General features: G+C 45.0%; 1 protein-coding gene across 9 annotated transcripts in view; it reads left to right on the forward strand.

Annotated features, from left to right (window-relative positions):
* The window catches only part of ALDH8A1 (aldehyde dehydrogenase 8 family member A1), a 459,215-nt gene that overhangs the window by 6,019 nt on the left and 440,454 nt on the right, over nt 1–12,742 (forward strand). For all 9 annotated transcript variants that reach the window (XR_014295173.1, XR_014295174.1, XR_014295175.1 and 6 more), the window contains exons 3-6: nt 322–477; nt 2,353–2,502; nt 6,930–7,186; nt 9,035–9,196. Coding sequence is in view for 1 of the 9 variants with exons in the window: in XM_082634221.1 (XP_082490347.1) it covers nt 322–477; nt 2,353–2,502; nt 6,930–7,186; nt 9,035–9,196 (725 nt within the window). In the remaining 8 variants the exon portion in view is untranslated. The remainder of the gene's footprint in view (nt 1–321; nt 478–2,352; nt 2,503–6,929; nt 7,187–9,034; nt 9,197–12,742) is intronic.

A 12,742-nucleotide genomic window follows, 5' to 3' on the forward strand; every position in this document is an offset into this window, starting at 1 on the left:
TTTTGAATTGAAAGAGCTGGTGTGGGTGAAGTGATAGCATCTGGCGAATTCCTGATGACAGCTATGAATTGTTCAGTCCACAAAACAAAGATTATTTGACTCAACTCTAACCCCCTCTACTTCATCTTATAACCTCACGTCTAATTGTTTCATAGTTTTATCAAACTATGATCAACGCTCTCTGTAACCAAGGAATGCCCATCCCAGGCTAGAAGAAACAGAGGCTACTTCAGTGTGAACTAGGATACGTGTGTGGTATTGCTTCCTCCCAGTCCGAGGTGAAGAACACTGACAGTGCCTTCTGTTGTTGACTTCTTACAGGGAAAACCCTAACCCTGGCGAGAACCATGGACATTCCCCGGTCTGTACAGAACTTCCGGTTCTTCGCTTCCTCCATCCTGCACCACACATCCGAGTGCACACAGATGGACCACCTGGGCTGTCTCCACTACACGGTGCGGACCCCCGTGGGCATCGGTAGGTGCTGCAGTGAAAGCCTGGACCACAGCTGCATGTAGAGATGCTCAGCCCTGTAGAATTGATCTAAAGGAACAGACTTTAAAAAAAGGAAAGTAGAAATTTCTTCTACTTTATCTGAAATTTAATTGGCCTTAACAATCCAATTCTAGTTTATTTTCTTTGTGTCAAATTCCCTAGTTATTCCTGGAACAACGGAGGAATCACAGAAAAAAAGAATGATACTGATTGTAAATTCACAATTCAGGACTTTTTGTCCCTTGTAATTTAAAAAAACAATTTATTTCCAGAGAGCGTTGTGATTAAGATCATAGATTTTAGGTTATGTGTGGGGTAAGTGATTTAACTTTTGTGTGCTTCAGTATCCTGATCTGGAAACTGGGAGGATGGTTTAATTTTATCTTTATATATCTTTGTGTGAATTATGTAAATTAGTAAGTGTAGAACACTTAGAACAGTGCCAGGTACATGGTAAATAAGCCTTGACTGGATTATCTACTTCCCTCTTTCATTTCCTGCTGCTTGCCCTTTAGAGGACATATAAATATCTGCAATAACTAAAAATTTCCACTAGATGTCACTATTTCCTCGGAAAAAACCAACCACTGTCCATATTTTACTAGTTATATTTTATTAATTAATTTATTTATTTTGCTGTGTTGGGTCTTCGTTTCTGTGAGAGGGCTTTCTCTAGTTGTGGCAAGCGGGGGCCACTCTTCATTGCGGTGTGAGGGCCTCTCACTATCGCGGCCTCTCTTGTTGCGGAGCACAGGCTCCAGACGCGCAGTCTCAGTAGTTGTGGCTCACGGGCCTAGTTGCTCCGCGGCATGTGGGATCCTCCCAGACCAGGGCTCGAACCCGTGTCCCCTACATTAGCAGGCAGATTCTCAACCACTGTGCCACCAGGGAAGCCCTACTAGTTATATATTATGATAGAATAAAAGAAGATATTTTAAAGGGGAAGAAAATGGAACATTTTACCTGAGCCCTTCGGAAACGGTATTTTCAAGGCATTATAAAAGCTCAAACCTCCTCCTAAGAAGTATGCTAGTACATTATGCTGCAAAAATATTGTTATCCCCTAAAAAGCAGATTTTTCAGTGGGAAATTTAATAATGTAAACTAATAATAATGTAAACAGGCTTGAGGGCAGTGTATAAAATAAGGTGAATCCATTTACTTATTCATAATGTAGGTTTTATTTTTCACGTTTTATGGTCAGAAGCCTAGGTGGTTTCAGAGTGTTACATGGAGACCCACTGTAGATGTTGGTTCTGTTACTTACCCAGCAAACCTATCTAGTCAGGATACAGGTGAGAACCTAGAAAGATTTTTTTTAAAATTAAAAAATACTCTGGGTTAGCTAAAATGGATTTCACAGTCTCAGAACCTATTGCTCTTATTTTACAAATAATTCTGAACAGCTTGAGATTTTATGTCTCAATCCACAAGAGATTAGAAACAGAGATGGAGGAATTTAGAAGAAATAGTAACTGGCCTGTTTGATAATGAGGAGGGAGAGTTTAAACAGTGCAGAGATCAGTCTACAAATCTCAAAACTGGTCACATTCTGAGAATGTTTAGGGACAGGTGACAGTCTTTTAGCCCCAGAACTTATATTGCTGTTGTTCGTAAATATAATTGTAAGTCATCAAGAAAAGAGTAAACTGTACTGATTATAGTTTTTAAAGGTACAGCTGCTTGTAATACAGTTTAGAATTAGGTCCCTGAAGTTGGCTACAAAAGTTTGGGATTTTGGAAGAGTAAGCTGAAGTTTGGTGTAGCATGAAGGAGTTTTCATTCATAAAGCCTGTCTGGCCCATCTGCTTTGAGGGGCATGTCATTGCTGACAATGCTTCTGTTATCCTCTTTTAGCTGGTCTGATCAGTCCCTGGAATCTGCCCCTCTACTTGCTGACCTGGAAGCTGGCTCCAGCGATCGCTGCTGGCAACACTGTGATAGCCAAGCCCAGTGAGCTGACTTCTGTGACCGCGTGGATGATGTGCAAACTCCTGGAGAAAGCAGGTAATTGGGAGATGGGGTTTAAGGGGGGGCACGCGGTTGGCTTTGGAGATGTACGTTTTGTAGGCTTCGGCCACCCTAGGGTCACTGACATTTGAAAAGTTCTTATGGATAGAAATCTGCTTAGCACCGAAACAGATCCCAGGGACATCTCTGATTTTTCATTTCCCTGATCCTCTTCTGAGAAATCCCCTTCATCCACGGGGTTCATGCCCACTGCTTCCTTTCTTCATCCCCAGAATGTGCTACTGCAGGACAGCTCCTCCTTGCACGGGCTCCACGGGCAGAGTCCCCTGAGCACAGGATAGCAGTACAGCAAACGGCTTAAAGAGCTTGATGAACTCAGACACCAGCCTGCCCCAGACCGTGTCTCCAATAGTCAGTTTAAATACTACGTTTGAAACACAAGTGGATTTTGATGCAAAAAAGAATATTGCTAGGTACCTCTCTGGTTTGCACAGCTATAGAATGCCTAAGAGAAACAGCCCATTTTCAAGAGAATTGAATACACACCCCTCAGTTTTCCCTGCATTTGGAACCACTGCTGAGATGCTGCTATACTACGGCTCCTTGTCCCCCTTTTGCCGATGGTTTAAAATGTGGAGGGTGTGTTCCTGGTTTCGCCTGGAGTGTTCAGCCGACACTGCACCGGGATTGGAAGGTCACAGGCAGGAGGCTCTAGCTTGTAACCCACAGGAAGCCCCTCACTGTGAGGCCCTCAGCTCATGTCTCTGCCCAGCCTGGATGGGAATGATGCGCAGGTGGCGGGGAACAGGCTCTGTCAGTCTCTGCTGTGCTCGTTTCCTTCAAGCCCACAGAGAAGGTGTTGCTGGGCTCACTTAGATGCATAGAAGGGGTGGTTGGTAAGAGCCCATCTCTCTCCTGGATGCCTTTTCTCTCAAAGCAAAAACATACACACTGGCTTCCAGGCAAGTTGAGCCAGTTCCTACTCCAGGGTTTAGATGACAGGTTAAATTGTGCCCGTTGAGGGAAGAGCACTGGGCCTCAGGACCCTAGTTTAGCTGCTCATTTCCCGAGGAATGAGGCCACCCAGCCTAGGTCTTTGGGATGATGTCGATGGCTGCCCTAGGCCTCTGGAAGGTGCATGATATGAACATCCCTACCTCCCTCCTGTCCCAGAACGTGCCATCCCTCCCTTAAAAAAGAGACTGCATTCTACCCCTTTCCTTGCAAAATTGAAACTCTAGTATCTGCAAAGGTCCAAGGTGTTTCTTCCCTGCCTCTTGACTGCCGGTTCCCTGGTGTGAGATAGAAGTGGGGCCTCCACTCTGCTTTGATCCTGTGTTGGATACACAGGGAGCTGGGGAGGGTGCCACAGAGCCGTGTTCCAGAGACCACTCACTCCTAAAATCAGCTACATCTTGATCTATGATGATTTCTCTTTTCTAATCACCCTCCTCTTTCATATAACCCAGAACCTGGTCTGAATGAAAGTTTTATGTTTCCATTTATTTACCCAGCATTGCTCTTATTCTTGTGAATGAATAAACCTATTGTACCGAGACAGTCCTTCCCTCCCTCCCATCCTCCCTCCCTCCCTGGGCTGGCTTTGCCAAACTTTCCTCCTCCAACAAACACTGAGAGTATGATGGTCCAATTGCACCTGACATGAGCCCTCAGTTTCTCCACTGGGATTGGGAAGGGGTGTGAATTACATCACTTAATTCTGCTTTAGAGCACTCTAAGAGAAACTTGCAATAGTGTAAGAAAAGAAAGCTAGGGCTTCCCTGGTGGCGCAGTGGTTGGGAGTCCACCTGCCAATGCAGGGGACACGGGTTCGTGCCCCAGTCTGGGAAGATCCCATATGCCGCGGAGTGGCTGGGCCCGTGAGCCACAACTACTGAGCCTGTGCGTCTGGAGCCTGTGCTCCACAACGAGAGAAGCCACGGCAGTAAGAGGCCCGCGCACCGCGATGAGGAGTGGCCCCCACTCGCTGCAACTGGAGAAAGCCCTCGCGCAGAAACCAGGACCCAACACAGCCAAAAATAAATAAATAAATAAATTTTAAAGAAAAGAAAGCTAAAACAACCTGCTAAGGCATTCTGGATATTTCAACAGCTAGCTCCTCTAGTCCGGGGCATTCAAACAGACTTGGTAAATGAACTTTCTTTGAAATAAAATCATCGAATATTTATATAGATACACCATGAATACCTCTTTGGGAGCCCTAGAATATTTGGTTTTTTTGGGGGGCACCAAACGTTTGCTCTCATTCCTGAAGTGTCCACTGATGGCAGATTTCTGGCCCTTCCTATTAATTTTGGTTCTGCTCTGTTTAAGCTTAAAATTTTCCTTGTCGTGACCCAGGCACATCCTGGCACTGGAGGGACTTCCTTCCCTTTGCTGTCTCTTAGCCGCCTACTCTGAGTTTTACTGAATTGTTATTTGCCAATTAAACTGCCTTCTTTCTCTTATAACCAGAATCTTTCAAGGGTAGAAGGCAGATTTATCTACAAAAATTTCATTAGTGTCTGGATCAGATGGCAAGGTGGTTCTGAGAAGTACTGGCCAGTAGATAGCTCTTAACTTATTAACATCGGAGCTCAAAGAAACGTAATCAAGCAATGTATTAATACGACGAACCTCACAGAGCTGTTGGGAGATCTATAGGGTGTAGTCCACTTACAACAATGACCAACCCACAGGATGTACCCAATAAATGTGAGCGTTTACTGGTACTCTTTAAATTTTTTATTTTTATATTTTATTCTCATTAAAATTATTTTAATAGCATACATATGTAGCATTATATCTTCTTTTTCATTAATTTATTTAATTTATTTACTTATTAATAGATCTTTATTGGAGTATAATTGCTTCACAATACTGCATTAGCTTCTGTTGTACACCAAAGTGAATCAGCCATATGCATACGTATGTCCCCATATACCCTCCCTCTTGAGCCTCCCTCCCACCCTCCCTATCCCACCCCTCTAGGTCATCGCAAAGCACTGAGCTGATCTCTCTGTGCTATGCTGCTGCTTCCCACTAGCTAGCTATTTTACGTTTGGTAGTGTATGTATGTCGATGCTACTCTCACTTCGCCCCAGCTTTCCCCTCCCACCCTGTGTCCTCAAGTCCATTCTCTATGTTTACATCTTTATTCCTGCCCTGCAACTAGGTTCATCAGTACCTTTTTTGTTTTTTTTTTTTAGATTCCATATATATGCGTTAGCATACAGTATTTATTTTTCTCTTTCTGACTTACTTCAGTATGACAGACTCTAGGTCCATCCACCTCACTACAAATAACTCAATTTCGTTTCCTTTTATGGCTGAGTAATATTCCATTGTATATATGTGCCACATCTTCTTTATCCATTCATCTGTTGATGGACACTTAGGTTGCTTCCATGTCCTGGCTATTGTAAATAGTGCTGCAATGAGCATTGTGATACATGACTCTTTTTGAATTATGGTTTTCTCAGGGTATATACCCAGTAGTGGGATTGCTGGGTCATATGGTAATTCTGTTTTTAGTTTTTAAGGAACGTCCATACTGTTCTCCATAGTGGCTGTATCAATTTACATTCCCACCAACAGTGCAGGAGGGCTCCCTTTTCACCACACCCTTTCTAGCATTTATTGTTTCCAGATTTTTTGATAATGGCTATCATTAATTTATTTTAAATGTGATGTGTTAAAAAAATTTTGTTAATGGGTATTCATTCTATATGGCAAAGTAGGGCATGGCACAGTGGATACAATGAAAGGCAAAACACAGACCCCATGTCTGCCCTTGGCTGGAGTACCTTCTAGTGGTCGATATGTAATGAACAGGAAAATCCATAAAACACATAAATGAATACATGCAGATATAGAGCAGTAGAGTTTCGTGATAGAAAAGATTGGGGCACCTACTTGGGGGTGTTCTTGGTCAGTCAGTCTTAGAGGATGATGGTGCATCCATATCATGGAGAACCGGACCTTCAACTCAAGACTCACCTTCCTGGGGGAGCCCTCCCTCACTCCCCTGGGCCGAGGTAGTCAGTCTCTTCTCTGGCTTCTTTAGTGCATGAATGCTCCCTCTACTTCACATTTGCCCACTGAACTGTGAGTCGTGGATGCCAGCTTGGAGCAGGGCTCTCCTCCCTCCTGGGGCCCGACCTGCCTGAGGATGAATTTGTATCTTCAGCCCCTGAGGCCCAGTCAATACTATGGAATGAATTATATAGAATGTTCAACCCTGCATTTTTCTAGGACAAAGCCCCCTGAGAAATCCCACCTGGGGTATAGCGTAGGCAGAGGTGATGCTGTAGTCTTTGTTTTGCTATTGAACCAGAGACAGCCATTAACATTCCCACCCAACCCCATTCACGCCGTTAAACTTTGAAGGAGAATCTCCATGTAACCTGAAGTCCTCGACATACTGAGAAGAATCACTGAAACCGATACTGCTTCCCATCCAGGTGTTCCACCAGGTGTGGTAAATATTGTGTTTGGAATGGGACCCAGGGTAGGCGAGGCGCTGGTGTCCCACCCAGCGGTGCCCCTCATCTCCTTCACTGGGAGCCAGCCCACAGCCGAGCGGATCACACAGCTGAGTGCTCCCCACTGCAAGAAGCTCTCGCTGGAGCTGGGGGGCAAGAATCCTGCCATCATCTTTGAAGATGCCAACCTGGAGGAGTGTGTTCCGACCACAGTCAGGTCCAGCTTTGCCAACCAGGTATGTCCTCTGGGTTTTTTCTTCCCCTTTGTTTATTTGCTTGTTTTTAACTCAGTAGCCCTGTCAAGCTGGATCTGTTGCATCACAGTGCAAAACTGGGGTGAGTAAGTCAATCTAGGACTATTTCAGTGAAAGGAGAATGGTTACATTGTGTTACTCCATTGACTATCTGTTCAATCATAATGTCACTCAGAAGCCTTGTGGCGTCTCCTGTGCAGCAAACTCCTCTTCTTGAGTTACACGGCTTTTATCGGGTGATGACTTCTTTTTTTGCTTCTCCAAGCTTCCCCATTCCTTTATTTATAGTTTTCCCAGTCTTTTCTTGCTGTCCAGGTGTCCTAGCTCCTGGAAACCTTATTATCCCTCCCCAGAGCATCCCAAATGCATTCACACACTTAGAAATAAGTACCTGAACAAGTCTCAAGCAAGTTTCTTAACTTAACGTCATGGAGGAGCCTTGGGCAACTTTGTTTCTCCTGATTGTTAGATGGGTTGTTGTGAAGATGAAATATCAGTGTGATGAAAATATTTATTTATGCATATATGTACAATCATACATACACAATACTGACAAGTCCAGAATGTGGTTTGTAAACTATTACATGTTATGTTCAAATGACAATAAGGATGATTTTTCACTCAGAAATCTGTTAGCGCCTCTCCCTGGGACACTCAGTACCTCTATTTGGATGTCCAGTAGCATCTGAAACTTAACCTGTGCAGAGAAGAACTCTTGATTCCCCTCCCTCTCCTTTCCCTGCGGTACCTCTGCTCTCTCCGCCTTGTGTTTGACTCTCCAGGGAAGAGACTACCAGCCACTCTGAGTCTCAGGCCCCAAATCTGGCACTCATCCTTGTTCTTACTTTTTCTTTTCCTTATACCTCACTAATCCACCAACAGGTCCTGTTAGTTCTATCTTTAAAATCTATCCTGAATCCTTTCACTTCTCCAGAACATCTATGCCAGTTTCCTTACACTTCTGGGGTCCCATGCCCCTTTAAGAATTTGTTAACCTCAGTGGACTCCTATCACTTTTCTCATCTCCATTGATCCTGCCTGATCCAAGCTACCTCCACTTATCTGAATGTCTGAAAGGCTCTCTTAACACTCCCCTGTTTCCACTCTCCTTCTCTCCAATTCTATTCTCCACACAGCTGCCAGAATGATCATTTTAAAATGTAAATCCGATCCCATCATCTTGCTGCTTAAAGCCTTCCATGGTCCCTTCATGATACTGTGGATAAAACGCAAGCTCTGTGTGAGTCTATGAGCCTTTAAGACCCTGTGTGATGTTGCCTCGCTCCTCACCTCCTGCCTTTGTCTTCTACATCCCTCTGACCCCTGTCCCTGCCTCCATCCCCACCCTCAGCCCCACTCACCTTCCTCCCTTTCCTCACACACTCCAAGCTCATTCCTGTGGCAGGTCCTTTGCATTTACTGCTGAGAATTCTCTTCCTTCAGATCTTCATCCATCCAGCTCCTTCACGTCAATCAAGGGTCAGTTCAAATATCCCCTGTTCACCAGTGCCTTCTAGGACTCCCTTTAATAAAAGGGAGTAAAAGCTGCCCCCCCATTATTTTCTATTCTCATTCTCTGCTTAGTTTTCTTGTATTGTTTTGGTCACAACCTGAAGTTATATTTTTCATTGAGCTTTACTTGTGCTGTTGTCTGTCTTCCCTAGAAGACAATGCATTCCACATGGCGAAACTTCATCTTGTTTACCACTGTCTCCCATTGTCCAGACCAGTGCCTGATATGTGACAGGCACTCAGAAGTGCAGGGTGATCTATCCATGAAGGAGTGGGCCCTCCTGTTTTGTCACTGTCCTCATGTGTCATTCTTGGCAGGGTGAAATTTGCCTCTGCACCAGCAGGATCTTTGTCCAGAAGAGCATCTATAGTGAATTTTTAAAGAGGTTTGTAAAAGCTACCAGAATGTGGAAAGTTGGCATTCCCTCTGACCCATCAGCCGACATGGGAGCTCTGATCAGTAAAGCTCATTTGGAGAAAGTAAGTAAATCCCTGTGTGTAAGTCACAGAAAGATTTCTTATTTTGAGAGGAGCTCAGTGCGAGATGTAATACCATCTGTGCTTTGAAATACTGTTAATTACTACCCTATTTTTTAATAATTATGATGTGTGGGAAATTGTCTCTGGATACAGAGTCTGAAAATGTTAGAGATGAATACACAAATGTAGTCCAGGTTAAAGCAGCATCTACATGAAATAAATGAACTTGAGAAGTCAGTAAAGAGATGCCACCAGTAGAGTGAGGAAGGCAAATTGCAGAGCATAAAAGTCAGGTGATGAGAATGATGTGGGCTAAGAGTGGCAGGGAATTCCACTGGTAAATGTTCCCAGTCAGTCCCCAGGCAGTAAGGTTCTGCCTCTGGCTTACAGCAAACGGGAGTCCAGAAGTGTGAATCCAATCCAAATGATGCTGTGCTTAGTTGGTGGGGTGACTTGTGGGAGCCTCCATGGGAGAAGCCATTGATGTTCTCTGGGTGGCTTATGGAATTTGGGTCTTCAAGGTCATTTTAATTCATTACCTGATGGGAATCCCAAAATAAGTCGTAGAATTTCAGAGCTAAAAAGACCTCATTTTCAGCTGTAGTAACTCAGGCCAACCAAAGGTAATGGTAATACACCCCTATCAGTTAACCAGTGAGGGACAGAGCCTTTACTTAAGTTTGAAGAACTCTCTGACACTGCACAGATCTGGTAGACTTACTACATTTTAACTTTTACCTTCACTTTAGTGTGGAGCACAGATGCCCATAGGTGGGAAGGTGTAGTCTCAGTCTTGTTGGTCTCTTCTTATTTGTTTTCTCAGTAAAATGGGAAGCAGGGTGAGACGGGGAGATGGTGTTGAAGGTTTCAAGAAGGAGGAAAAAGTGTGAGATAGTCTTGCAGGAGATCAGGAGAGAGAATGGGCTTCGAAGTGACTGTGTTGTTGCCGGGGCAGCTCCAAGGGCTCACCTGGAGCTGTGATCATTTATGATCACATTAAATAAATATGTGGTCATTTATTTAAAGTGAGACCGGCCAGCATGACTGTGTTTTCCTCCAGTCAAATTCACCTACAAGATTGCAGGCACATGGGCAGCTGTCCCCAGAGTGCCTGTGGTGGACCCACAGTTGTGGATGTTCCCACCCTCGTGGAGTGAGGCATCACCACGTGCAAGAGGCTCCCTTGTCCTCCCTTATCTGGCTGTTCTAGACACAGGGATCCATGCTACCTGCCCACACATGCAAATAAGTGGTGAAAAATAACCTCCTGCATGTTCCCGAATGCTTTCTGTGGCACAGAATTAACTTCCCAGAAGCATCTTCCAGTAGACTCAGGCCATGGTGTCATCTAAGGTCCCCTTTGCAATTCACCATTCACCTGAGACTCCAAGTTCTCTTTATCAACTCAGCAGAGAAACTGTTCTTCCATCGTAGGCACTGTTATAATAACTATTTAAGTTCCCCAATGAGGGGAGGTGTATCAGTGAAACAAATCAAAGTATTTGACTTTCCTGTAGCAGTTGAAAGATTTGTAGACCCCTGTCTTTTGTATGTGAGAGAAACTGATGCCATTCATTGACTCCTATTGGTAGTTAGGGCTTTTCTCTGTTGTACTCTGAGTATTTGTCCCTTTTTCCCCACCTAGTGAACTTGGGTCAAATACAGGCTTACCAGGTTTCAATGTATTGTAATGCCTGTGGGCTTTAATACAATATTTGTGATGCTCAGTGTATCTCTGCTGGCCCAAAGGGGCCCTCGCTTTAGCCTGCCCCCCCAATGCCCTCCTGAGCTCCACCACAGGCCCTCCCCGAAGCATTTCTGCTCTCTGACAGCAAAGCAGCCTCAGGTCATGTGAGTTGTTCTGCCCCACACGGCCAACAGGACCTCTGTCTACTGAGTCCTGGTTCCTTTCAGTGGAGAATGGTAATCAAGGTCCTATGGGTGCCCCTTAGATGATGCCCCATGATAACAAGACAGCCAAGAGGATGTGACTTAAAACCTGGTTGTGCTGAGCTCATACGCTGCCCTTTTAAGAAGTCCAGCTCGTAAAGATGGTAGCTCATCTCAGAAAGCTCCACGGTTCTATTGCTTCTAAGGGGGAAGATTTTGCACAGTGTTAAAAATAGTTTTTCATAGTTAAAAACTTAAAAATAGTGTTTATCGTAAGCCATTTATTTTTATTTTTTAAGGAAGAACAATAAAGATGGTATTTCCATTATCCCACCACACATAAAACTTCGGGTAGCTCTGGGTTCCCCTTGTTTTGTGGTCCTGTAGATGGACCCCTCCTCTCAGCTGTGCTCAGAGTCCCCACCCCTCCCCAGTATAAAGTCTCAGAACCATCCTGCTGTGGCTCAGAGGGTCCCTGGACACCTTTCATCCCTACTACTCCGCCCAGAATATGTGCGCCTGGATGCAAGAAGTCACAGCTTTACCCTCTGGGTCTCTCACCAAGTGGGCCCCTGATGGGGGACTTTCAGCTTAGGTCTTGTGAGGAAGCCCTAGGTGTCTCTGCCCTTTGAGAGGGAGCCAATGGAAGCAGCTTGGGAAGTGTATGTGTGTCTTTTTCAGGCTGTGACTCTTTTCAGTTCAGTGTGCCGAACCTTGATCTGGGATCAAGGAGGCGGCAGGCACACTCCACTGGCAGTTGTCTTTCCTCGCCTTTCGCCAGGAAGCTTTGGGGTCTGCAAGCCAAGGAAGGGCTGGCTGCCATCTTTGCATTCCATCCCTCCTCTTCTGCAGTAGGTCTCTGTCTTCTCCAAATCAAATTAAGGGACTTCCCTGGCAGTCCAGTGGTTAAGACTCCGTGCTTCCACCGCAGGCGGGCGCAGGTTTGATCCCTGGTCGCCTGGTCGGGAACTAAGATCCTGCATGCCGTGCACGGCCAAAAATAAATGCATGAATGAATAAATAAATAAATAAAATCAGCCACGGGATCTTTGTTTCCATCCTGTGGGATTGTCACAACAGTTGGTGAAGCAGTGACAGAAGAATCCAGCTAGAGGCTGTGACAGTTGTTTTGTGATGGCCAAGGGCTCCTAAGTGCAAGTGTGACTTTGTAGGTTCCCAGGATGGCAGCGCAGACCCACAGGAAATGGCAGGTGATTCTATCCTCAGGGAATGCAGAAAAATCTCCCTTGCCTATTTCACAGGGTTGCTTTTTGTTTTCATTTTTGTTTTTCTTTTGACTCTCCAGAATCCTTCCCTGCTTGACTGTCTGGAGAATCTGGCTCTAGGCCAGCCTTCCAAAGATGCAAATAACCAGAGAGAGAGAACCCTTGAGTGTTCACAGTGAGGCGGGGGGAAGCACAGAGGAAGTTCATGGGTATATCCCCCAATAAGGCCAGGCTTCAGGTCTAACTAAGGTCCACTCTTGCGGTTTCCTGTCCTCCTCTGTCAGTTAACCCCGCACCCCGACGTACACAGTGGGGAGCATCCCTGAAGTCTCTTAGCTCGTGAGTGTCAGACCATGCATTATATCATCATCACCATCACCATCACCAGCAACATCAACACAAACAACAGCAGCTGACTTTCAAAAGACTT

The sequence above is a fragment of the Mesoplodon mirus genome (assembly GCF_964341445.2).
Source record: "Mesoplodon mirus genome assembly, chromosome: 10".
NCBI classification, from domain to species: Eukaryota; Metazoa; Chordata; class Mammalia; order Artiodactyla; family Ziphiidae; genus Mesoplodon; species Mesoplodon mirus.